Source organism: Ovis aries, chromosome 1 (assembly GCF_016772045.2).
Source record: "Ovis aries strain OAR_USU_Benz2616 breed Rambouillet chromosome 1, ARS-UI_Ramb_v3.0, whole genome shotgun sequence".
In the NCBI taxonomy this organism is placed as follows: domain Eukaryota; kingdom Metazoa; phylum Chordata; class Mammalia; order Artiodactyla; family Bovidae; genus Ovis; species Ovis aries.
In genome coordinates this window covers 86,169,845-86,182,034 of record NC_056054.1, presented here as the reverse complement: position 1 = coordinate 86,182,034, position 12,190 = coordinate 86,169,845, and the positions used below count along the sequence as shown (strand labels likewise).

Here is a 12,190-nt window from a genome sequence, read left to right as displayed (position 1 = left end):
CACTTTGATCTGCATAAAAATGATCTGCATCCACTTTGATAAGCATAGTTTCATACATTACATTAATTATATTTAACAATGATGTTCTTTTCATTTTGCACAGATGAGGACACACAGTGAAGACAATTAATGAAAACTAGACAATGTATTGCTATAATTAAGAACATCAAGATCGGGAGCAACTGATAAAGGAGGTCACACTGCACATACATGGACAAAGCCTATTTCCTGGAAGACACAACTTCTAAGCAACAGGAGGATTTGCCTTACGATGAGGGTTTCTTCCAAGTTAAGATATACCATGGTTATAATCTTACCTCAAGACATGACATCCTTGATGTCTCAAATCAAATGAATTTAGCAGAAGATGAGTCTCAAGAAAAGGCTACATATAGAGAGACTTGCCAAGAGGCAGATATGACGATGACTTTGGATAAAACGACTGAAAATGCTGTCAGTGAAACATGTGATAAAGAGAATCAGTGCACCATAAATCTTCCTATTCCAGCTAATCAGGAAGACACTTCAAAGTCAAACATTTCTGATATTTTACTCCATCACCTTTGCAAAGAAGAATTCTCCAAAGATCAAGGCATTAATTGTGAAACTCACCCAGAGATCTCTAATAATGACAGTTTTGATGAGACTATTATTAAAAATATTATTGTGTGGCATGTTAAGAATTCTTGGCCGACAGAACAATCCTCAGAACTCACTGACCAACTCAACTCCAAAAGCGATGATAAAAATAGCAATAAGCCCAGTTGTTCTCTGACGGTGACAGAAGAAAACACTTCTGATTCAGATGAGTTAGTGGCTGCTGGAGAAAGCAGCCATGAGGAAAATTCAAATTTTCTATCTAAAATCAAGAGTCTATGTGATAAACAAAAAAGTTGCCTATGGCAGACACCACAAAATCAGGCTGAAAAAGCAAACTCTGGCAACAAGTTCAAATATGGCCATAGTCAAATTTATTACTGGTTCTCTAATTTCTCTAAGGTTGCTCCCAAAGTGAAAATTCCTAAAAATTACATAATTGACAAACCACTTATAACAGATCCACAAGCCAGCTTTTCTCCTGAATTGAGAGATAAGTCAGCTGTTGGGCAAGATATTTCAGAAAGCACATCTAGATCAAATTATGTTGAAAAACAAGAGCAGAGGTGGGAAACTACTGAACCTTCACAGCTGGTAGAGGTAAGTGGAAGCAGTCTTCAGGAAACACACCCTCAGGACCGCTGCTCATCCATATGAGTGTGGGTGCAGAGAACTAAGCTGTAGTTCTGAGGTTCTGAATTCTAGTTCTGGGCTGGTACCCTGACCTCTCAGGAGCGCAGTGGGTGTCCTCATGAGAAGAATCTGGAACTGAACTAACAATAACACAGAATAAAATCCAAATTCTTCAACCAGGAATTTGCATGTCCCCATTTTTCCTGTCATGCTAGCCTTCTGAACTCAGCTCCCCTCCCCCAGGAGTCATCCTCAGTTAGTGGGCTGGCCCCACCTTCTCTGAGCTCCTGCCTTACCGGGAACATCCCACCTCTGCTTATCAAACCCCTGCTCATTTTCATGGTCTCCTTCAACTCCACACTCGCCATAGGACTTTTCAGAATCCCACAGCCAGTCTTTTGCATCCGTGTTTCTTAAATATTCTGTCAGAGCTTATCTCAACCTGCTTGCATCATTACGATTTCCAAACATCTGTTCCTTCGACTAGATTTCAAGACTCTGGAAGCGGCTGCCTCGTCTTCATCTTTCCATCACCCAATTCCCCCAGAGCCCTGGCCAGGTGTTTGCATATATTATGCCCTTGGTTATGAATGCTAACTTAAATTATGATCTTTGATAACATATTTCAAGATTGTTATACTGGTAACTATTTAGTACAACAGTTTGTTAACATTTAATCTATACTTTTTCCCCTTTCCCCATCTTTCCATCCTTCCACCCACCTTCCCAAATGTTGAGGCTGAGGATCTCATTGACTATTTGAGGTTCTGTAGTTAAATAAGTTCACATTAATGATCAAAGTAAATACTTGAGTTCTCTGGCACTTTGCAAGGACTGTATGATCTTTCCTTTAAGCAGTCTATGAAGGGCACCCTGCCTGAACACTCTCTGCCTGTCTCTATTTCCGCCCCTTCATCCACCTTTTCTTTTAACTGAAACTTCTGGGGAATTTGAATAGAACCTCCCTTATCCCTTGCAACACACACACACACAGACACGCACACAGACACGCACACAGACACACACACACACACAGACACACACACAGACAGACACACACACACAGACATACACACACACACACACACACACACACCCCCACACACCCCTGGAGTCAGCAGCCCACTCGGCCTTGACTGGGATGCTTCTCCCAGTCTTAGAGAAATCTGTAACCCTGTGACACCGGGAAGTCTCCACATTCCTCATTCTGCTCGCAGAAGAACCCTCTTGGGTGGGCACAGTTCTCAGTGCCCTGTGGGTAGTAGGGGCAGAACGAATATCAAGTTCATCTGTCTCTGGTAATGGGAGTCTGAAGTGGGGCATCTTTTCTCTTGTCCTGTCCATTCAGGTTGGTGAACTGGGCTCTGTAGTTTCCATAGCCATCGTATACCCGAGATATTCCTAGTAACCACAGTCTAGTTTGACCACAGCATTGGCTCTCTGTCTCTAGTGTGTTTGTGCACTGTGTGTGTTGGGAACAATGGGAAGACCATCAAGGTGAATCACTCTGGAATTTGAACTCTTATCCAGTTAGCCTCTGGTGAGTAGAAAAGGGAATGTCCTGTGTGAAGTCGCTATCTTGCTCCCAGACACTAGCCACCATGTATCTGGTGTTAGCGAGCCCTAGCAACAGTCAGTGACGAGACCAACAGAGGTCCCTGCCCAGGGGGAGCTTGTGGTCGAACTGTAGAAGGGTTTGAGTATTCCATATAATAGTATCAAACATGATAACAGTAACAGCTAACATACTGAATATTTACCATGTACTGGGTGAACTCCGGGAGATCGTGATGGGCAGGGAGGCCTGGCGTGCTGCGATTCATGGGGTCGCAAAGAGTCGGACATGACTGAGCGACTGAACTGAGCTGAACCAGACTATGGTAACATTCAATTCTCATCTTGACACTATGAAGTAAGTTCTGTTACTATCCCCATTTTATTGCTGAGGAATTTGAGGTTTATAGCAATGACGTAATTGCTCTGGATCACCCGGCAGATAAGTGTCAGAGTGGAATTCAACCTTGGCATCAGGGCCTCAGCTCTTGACATAACCCTGGGTGGCCTCCATGATGACCAGAACACATTGGGTCATCCTGCATAATGGTGTCATTGGTTAATATCAACAGTAATGTTTTCTTATCCTTTCATTGTGCAGATGGAACCCACAGTACATATCCACCAAGAACATCTCGCAGGTACTAGCATTTTTAAACCTCTCTGGCTTAGATACACCTTTTGAAAAGAGATTTTTAAAATAGCAAATGGTGGTGATTGCCACAGACTTCTGTTCTTAGTACTTAACAAAACCGCAATGCAGTTGAGATGAATGGTAGCCAAAATTTATTGTTTCTTATATAGGAACAGAATCTGAGCCCGGTCTCTCTAAGCTGCCATCGACTTCTCAGGAAGACCCTTCCTTGAGTTCTTCTTACATATTTCAAAAGATATCTCAGGGGAAGCAGATGTGTCAGAAGTTAAAAGAACAGACTGATCAACTGAAGGCTAAAGTAATACTTTTAAAGCTTACTATGAAAAATAGAACTAACTAAATTCAAATATAAGACATCAGGCCCTTAATGAAATATTGCATGTTTTTCACTGCAGGTACAAGAATTTTCCAAATGCCTAGCACAGGAGTCTCCCTATCATTTTCAACACAGAAGGCTGGTAATGAATTTTATCACATTTCAAAAATCTTTATTAGAGAATTTGACATTCGAAAATATGACATAAATGACTTTATAGCATCATATTTTCTCTACACTGGTGGGGGTAGGAATGTTCTGGTAAAAAAAATTTTGCTGAACATTGAGCTATCTTTGTCTTACAAGGAGTAAAAGAGACTAGAGCTTTCTATTTCAACATATATTTAGCCCCGTTTCCTTCTCAGGGGGATCTGTATGGCTGTTTTTCCTCAGCAGTCATCCCATAATAAATCGGAAACCATGGTAGGTTCAAGAAAACAATATGTCAGCTATTGTAAAGGGCAAGCACAACCAGATTTGATGGGCCTGGGAGACACATGCTATAAAAATTGCCGGGATCTGCAAACTCAATATATAAAACTTAAAAACCCTCAAAGTCAATCCTGAAAACATGCTTCTCAGATAAAAATCTTTGGCCTTTACAGCCTCTCTTTTTGTCACATTTCATCAAATCGCTCCTTTACACTGGAACCCATCAGCGTCAGGGTCGTGTGAAGCAGAGGTGGAGCGTGGCAATGGGGCAAAAGCTGAGACCACTAGAACCAGGGACGTGTGAAGTTGAAGCTGTAGTTTTTAGGCCATTGGGCCAGCAGAGAGATGGGTGGTCAGATGTCCTGACACAAAGGACACAGGCAAAGGTCAGGACAGGCTGTGCTTCAGAAGCTAGACAGACAAAAAACTAGGAAGATTCAAACGCTAAGACACACAGTTCATTATTCTTTCATCATATGAATTAAATAACTCACATTCATTCAACAACATTTGTGGGGTACTCCCTATGACTCAGACTCTGCAACAGGCACCAGGAATTTGAAGACAAAGAAACAGCCCCCTTTTCAAGTGAATTATAGACTCCTGGGAACAACAGACCAGTAAATCCACAAGCATGCAGTATGGAAAGGTTACCTATGATTACATATGATGCTAACGGCAGCACGGAAGAGGCTCACCCTGACCAGTGGGAGAGTGCCTTGGAAGGCTTCCCGGAAGGGATTTCTGGACTGGGCAGTGTAGGAAGAATATGGCGGAGTAGGGCAAACGGGTGTTTCAGGAAAAGGAATCAGCAGGTGCAGTGGCCCAGGGGCAAGACCGTGCTGAGAGCGTGAGGAACCGTGTGGCAGTATAACTGACCAGATGGAGCTCACAGGGAAGGGAGGAGACTGGAGAGAGGTCCTTAGATAAGGACTACCATGAAAAGCCTTTATGCTATGCTAAGGAGGTTAGATTAATTTCATCTTGAGATGGCATGAGGGGCAACACTGGAGGGTTTAAAGCTGAGAAACAGCAACAACCACGGGGGCAAGACAGTAGGAAATAGGCTAGAAAATTATAATCCAGGTAACAAATTACGAAGCCGTAAATCAAGGCTGGCACTAAGGATGAAGAGGGGGACAAATCTAAGAGTTTAAGGAAGCGGTGGCAGACTGAACAGGGTAAATAAAGGGAGGGAGGAGGCTTGGATGCATGCCAGATTTCTAGCTTGGCTAACCAAGGTCAGGAATAGAAGTGGAAGATCCGGTTAAGAATGGGTGTGGGCGGCAGGCAGGAGGCCAGATGTCAAGTTCAGTTGGGACATTTTGAGGCACCCGTAGGACATCCAATTGGAGGGGTCCAGTAGACATCTATTTCTGCTTTATTGACTATGCCAAAGCCTTTGACTGTGTGGATCACAATACACTGTGGAAAATTCTGAAAGAGATGGGAATACCAGACCACCTTACTTGCCTCTTGAGAAATCTGTATGCAGGTCGGGAAGCAACAGTTAGAACTGAACATGGAACAACAGACTGGTTCCAAATAGGAAAAGGAGTACGTCAAGGCTGTATATTGTCACCCTGCTTATTTAACTTGTATGCAGAGTACATCATGAGAAATGCTGGACTGGAAGAAACACAAGCTGGAATCAAGATTGCCAGGAGAAATATCAATAACCTCAGATATGCAGATGACACCACCCTTATGGCAGAAAGTGAAGAGCAACTAAAAAGCTTCTTGATGAAAGTGAAAGAGAAGAGTGAAAAAGTTGGCTTAAAGCTCAACATTCAGAAAACAAAGATCATGGCATCCAGTCCCATCACTTCATGGGAAATAGATGGGGAAACAGTGGAAACAGTGTTAGACTTTATTTTTGGGGGGCTCCAAAATCACTGCAGATGGTGACTGCAGCCATGAAATTAAAAGACGCTTACTCCTTGGAAGAAAAGTTATGACCAACCTAGATAGCATATTCAGAAGCAGAGACATTACTTTGCTGACTAAGGTCCGTCTAGTCAAGGCTATGGTTTTTCCTATGGTCATGTATGGATGTGAGAGTTGGACTATGAAGAAGGCTGAGTGCCGAAGAATTAATGCTTTTGAACTGTGGTGTTGGAGAAGACTCTTGAGAGTCCCTTGGACTGCAAGGAGATCCAACCAGTCCATTCTGAAGGAGATCAACCCTGGGATTTCTTTGGAAGGGATGATGCTAAAGCTGAAGCTCCAGTACTTTGGCCACCTCATGCGAAGAGTTGACTCATTGGAAAAGACTCTGATGCTGGGAGGGACTGGGGGCAGGAGGAGAAGGGGACGACCGAGGATGAGATGGCTGGATGGCATCACTGACTCGATGGACGTGAGTCTGAGTGAACTCCGGGAGATGGTGATGGGCAGGGAGGCCTGGCAAGCTGCTATTCATGGGGTCACAAAGAGTTGGACACGACTGAGCGACTGAACTGAACTGAACTGAGTAGGCAATTAGAGCCACGGATCTGAACTTCAGAGGATGTGTTTGGGTCAGACACGTAAATTTGGGTACAGCTGTAGGTTGAAGCTGTGCAGTATAGAGATTGCTCAGGCAAACAAGTGGAGTAAGCAGTGAAGAAATTCAAGGTAGAGTCATGGGAAACAGCAACCAGGGGCAGGTAAGAGATCAATAAGGAGAAACTGGAATGGTCAAGACAGACCTGGAAGGCGCAGAGCTACAAAAGCCAAGAGAAAAGAGGGTCTGAGAAGGGGGAGTGGGCCACACCATCCAGTCTTCAAAGAAGGAAGGAAAGCAAGATGTGCATTGGATTTGGCCACTGAGAGATCATGAGGGACCTCGGCAGCCCTGATTTCAATGAAGAGGTGGATCTACCAAAGCCAGATTGCAGGAGTTCAGGAGTGAATGATAGGCGAGTAAAGTGAGTGAGTGAAAAGTCGCTCAGTCATGTCCAACTCTTTGCAACCCCATGGACTGTATAGTCCTGAATTCTCCAGGCCAAATACTGGAGTGGGCAGCCTTTCCCTTCTCCAGGGAATCTTCCCAACCCAGGGATTGAACCCAGGTCTCCCACATTGCAGGTGGATTCTTTACCAGCTGAGCCACCAGGGAACCCCAAGAATACTGGAGTGGGTAGACTGTCCCTTCACCAGTGGATCTTCCCGACCCAGGAATTGAACCAGGGTCTCCTGCATTGCAGGCAGATTCTTGACCAACTGAGCTATCAGGGAAGCCCTCCTAAAACCCAGACTTTCAGAAACCAGGAGAACATAAATTTTGAAAGGGCCAAGCAAAGCAGAGGAAAGTGGTTCGAGGCACTAGCCTTCTGAGGCCTCGGTTCAGGAAGTTTCTTCCTATGTTAGAGGCAGTGTGGGGATTCGTACTGGGACCCAGAGAAGAGGAGAGGTGATCTCTGACAGTGTTAACCTTGGCCTGAGATTTCCAGGCCCGTTTGGTTCAGTGAAGGAAGGCCAGACAGGGCTAAAACTAACCTTCTCAGCATGAGCAGCAAATGTACAAAGCACCTGGATTTTGGAGCAGACATCCTGGTTCTGTGTGTTGACTGTACAAGCTTAAACCTTTCACATACCTGCCCATCTCAGAGTCAAATTTGTTAAATGAAGTACACTTATGGTAAGAAAACTATGTCCTAACTTCTTCTGAGGGTAGAACACAATTAAAATTCTGAGATTCCAAATTATAATTCATAATTGGCTTTCTTCACTTTTCTCTTTCCTTTGAACACCTCATTCCTTCTCCTGGCTTTAACCACCATTTCCATGCTGCCAATTCCCAAAGACTAGTCCTCACTTCTCATCTATAGGGCCACATGCTGGTCCTGATTTTCCTTTGGATCTCCTGCTCTCACTGAACATTGTACCTTGTCCAACATTGACATCTTCATTCAGACTTGTTAGCCTTTTCAAATTCCTTATTTCTGTCAGGGGGTTCACATTCTTTCTACCTCCCAAGCTAGGAATCTGCATACTGTCTGTGAGATTTATAGTGCCAGTCAGGGTCCTGGCAAGAAAGAGATGACTTACTCCAGTGGAGGAACTGAGGAGGGTTTAGGAAGGTATTATTTTATAACCAATTAAGGCACAGAAAGGATCTCTTGGAAGGAACAGTGGGGCAGAGGGCTGGAGGAAGAACAGATAAAGGTGTATGAGGAGAGCAGCGGTAGCTACAGGAGTAGCTGACGAGCTCCGTGGCTGTTGGTAGAGACACAGCCAATCCGTGTTAATACAGGCAGGAGGAAATCAAGGAAATAAAGACCCTACCTCATCCTTCTTCAGCTCCTCTCTCCTGCAGTTGCCTTCCATTGACTGAAACCAACCAAAGCCAAGGGCGCTGGAGCCTGCTGGTACACTCCATTGAAGGCCAGCCTCCTGGCTGGGGCACAGAGAAAGATGGAGGATAGATCTGGAGGAAAATGGAAAACATGCACCATTTTTGCCATTTATGCCCTTTGGCCAATATGCTTCTGAACTTGTTTATTTATTTTAGTAATAGTAAGAGTAATAATGAAGATGATAGTTACCATCTATTGAGTGTGTACCATGCTCCTGGTGCTAAGCAGTATCTCATTTAATTTTCACAATATGAGGTGAGGGCTATTATGCTCTCAAATGCAAAAACTGAAACTTAGAGTTCAAGGTGACTGAAATCATACAATTAGTAGGTAACAATCTGAACTTGAACTCTGGTGTATCTGTTTCTCTAACCCCACGATGCAGCATTTTTGCCTTTAGTAATATCTCTCCAATTCATCCTTTCCTGTCCATTTTCACTGATACTGCCTGGTCCAAGCCCTCTTGAGCACCCTTTAAGCTGAGTTAAGTCTCACTTCTTCCATTGAGCCATGGCAAAGTATTCTATTCCACAGTCTCTATTCCCAGCTGGATTAAAATCTCTGAGACAAGAGACTGTGCCTCATATAACTTTTGTGTCTCTCACACTCTGGGCACAGGACTAAACATGGGCAGCTCTCAGGGAATGCTTAGCAACTGGGGCTTCACAGCTGTAGCCTCTATACATCAAGACCCTGACCTGCACAGTTTAAATATTCATCTGCATGAGCTACATCTGGAGGACTTACTCAAAGCTTCTGGCTAAATTCCCTGATATTCCTGCTCCATCACATCCTCCAAGCCATTCAATCCCAGGTCCTTTAATTTCAATTTTTTATAAGATTATTAATTTATATTTTATTATCATTGCTTTACAAAGTTGTGTTAGTTTCTGGAGTAAAACGAAGTGAATCAGGTATATGTATACACATATCTCCTCCCTCTTAAAGTGGTCAGACAGGAGATGGCAAGACTGAACATCAACGTTCTAGGAATCAGTGAACTAAAATGGACTGGAATGGCGAATTTAACTCAGATGACCATTATATCTACTACTGTGGGCAGGAATCCCTTAGAAGAAATGGAGTAGCCATCATGGTCAACAAAAGAGTCCGAAATGCTGTACTTGGATGCAGTCTCAAAAACGACAGAATGATCTCTGTTCGCTTCCAAGGCAAACCATTCAGTATCACAGTAATCCAAGTCTATGCTCCGACCAGTAATGCTGAAGAAGCTGAAGTTGAATGGTCCTATGAAGACCTACAAGACCTTCTAGAACTAATACTCAAAAAAGATGTCCTTTTCATTATGCAAAGTAAGAAGTCAAGAATCTCTGGAGTAACAGGCAAATTTGTCCTTGGAGTACAGAATGAAGCAGGGCAAAGGCTAATAGAGTTTTGCCAAGAGAACACACTGATCATAGCAAAAGCCCTCTTTCAACAACACAAGAGAAGACTCTACACATGGACATCACCAGATGATCAACACCAAAATCAGATTGATTATATTCTTTGCAGCCAAAGATAGAGAAGCTCTACGCAATCAGCAAAAATAAGACTGGAAGCTGACTGTGGCTCAGATCATGAACTCCTTATTGCCAAATTCAGACTTACATTGAAGGAAGAAGGAAAAACCACTAGACCATTCAGGTATGACCTAAATCAAATCCCTTATGATTATACAGTGGGAGTGAGAAATAGATTTAAGGGACTAGATCTGATAGACAGAGTGCCTGATGAACTATAGACAGAAGTTTGTGACATTGTACAGGAAATAGGGATCAAGACCATCCCCAAGAAAAAGAAATGCAAAAAGCAAAATGGCTGTCTGAGGAGGCCTTACAAATAGCTGAGAAAAGAAGAGAAGCAAAAAGCAAAGAAGAAAGGGAAAGATACCCATTTGAATGCAGAGTTCCAAAGAACAGCAAGGAGAGATAGGAAAGCCTTCCTCAGTGATCAGTGCAAAGAAATAGAGGAAAACAGTAGAGTGGGAAAGACTAGAGATCTCTTCAAGAAAATTCGAGATACCAAAGGAACATTTCATGCAAAAATGGGCTTAATAAAGGACAGAAATTGTATGAACCTAGCAGAAGCAGAAGATATTAAGAAGAGGTGGCAAGAATATACAGAAGAACTGCACACACAAAAAAAAGATCTTTGTGACCCAGATAATCACGGTGGTGTGATCACTCACCTAGAGCCAGACATCCTGGACTGTGAAGTCAAATGGGCCTTAGGAAGCATCATTACAAACAAAGCTAGGGGAGGTGACGGAATTCCAGTTGAGCTGTTTCAAATCCTAAAAAATGATGCTGTGAAAGTGCTGCACTCAATATGCCAGCAAATTTGGAAAACTCAGCAGTGGCCACAGGACTGGAAAAGGTCAGTTTTCATTCTAATCCCCAAAATAGGCAATGCTAAAGAATGCTCAAACTACTGCACAATTGCACTCATCTCACACACTAGTAAAGTAATGCTCAAAATTCTCCCAAGCCAGGCTTTAACAGTACATGATCCATGAACTTCCAGATGTTCAAGCTGGTTTTAGAAAAGGCAGAGGGACAAGAAATCAATTGCCGACATCTATCGGATCATCGAAAAAGCAAGAGAGTTCCAGAAAAACATCTATTTCTGCTTTATTGACTATGCCAAAGCCTTTGTGTGGATCACAATAAACTGTGGAAAATTCTGAAAGAGACGGGAATACCAGACCACCTGACTTGCCTCTTGAGAAATCTGTATTCAGGTCAGGAAGCAACAGTTAGAACTGGACAGGAACAACAGACTGGTTCCAAATAGGAAAAGGAGTACATCAAGACTGTATATTGTCACCTTGCTTATTTAACTTATATTCAGAGTACATCATGAGAAATACTGGGCTGGAAGAAGCACAAGCTGGAATCAAGATTGCCAGGAGAAATGTCAATAACCTCAGATATGTAGATGACACCACCCTTATAGCAGAAAGCAAGGAACTAAAGAGCCTCTTGATGAAAGTGAAAGAGGAGAGTGAAAAAGTTGGCTTAAAGCTCAACATTCAGAAAACTAAGATCATGGCATCTGATCCCATCACTTCATGGCAGATAGATGAGGAAACAGTGGCAACAGTGGCTGAGTTTATTTTGGGGTGCTCCAAAATCACTGCAGATGGCTTTGCAGCAATGAAATGAAAAGATGGTTACTTCTTGGAAGGAAAGTTATGACCAACATAGACAGCATATTAAAAAGCAGAGACATTACTTTGCCAACAAAGGTCCATCTAGTCAAGGCTTTGGTTTTTCCAGTAGTCATGTATGGATGTAAGAGTTGGACTATAAAGAAAGCTGAGTGCCAAAGAATTGATGCTTTTGAACTGTGGTGTTGGAGAAGAATCAAGGAGATCAAACCAGTCTATCCTAAGGGAAATCAGTCCTAAATATTCACTGGAAGGACTGATGTTGAGGCTGAAACTCCAATACTTTGGCCACTTGATGTGAAGAACTGACTCAACTGAAAAGACCCTGATGCTGGGAAAGATTGAAGGTGGGAGAAGAAGGGGACAACAGAGGATGAGATGGTTGGATGGCATCACCGACTCAGTGGACATGAGTCTGAGTAAACTCCTGGAGTTGGTGATGGACAGGGAGGCCTGGCGTGCTGCAGTCCATGGGATTGCAGAGTTGGACA

General features: G+C 43.2%; 1 protein-coding gene across 1 annotated transcript in view; it reads left to right on the top strand.

The window, feature by feature from the left end:
- The first annotated feature begins 210 nt into the window (after nt 1-210).
- The window catches only part of AKNAD1 (AKNA domain containing 1), a 48,725-nt gene continuing 36,745 nt past the window's right edge, over nt 211-12,190 (top strand). Inside the window, exons 1-4 of the mRNA XM_042243164.2 lie at nt 211-1,197; nt 3,386-3,425; nt 3,589-3,737; nt 3,835-3,897. Coding sequence (XP_042099098.1) covers nt 211-1,197; nt 3,386-3,425; nt 3,589-3,737; nt 3,835-3,897 — 1,239 coding nt within the window. The remainder of the gene's footprint in view (nt 1,198-3,385; nt 3,426-3,588; nt 3,738-3,834; nt 3,898-12,190) is intronic.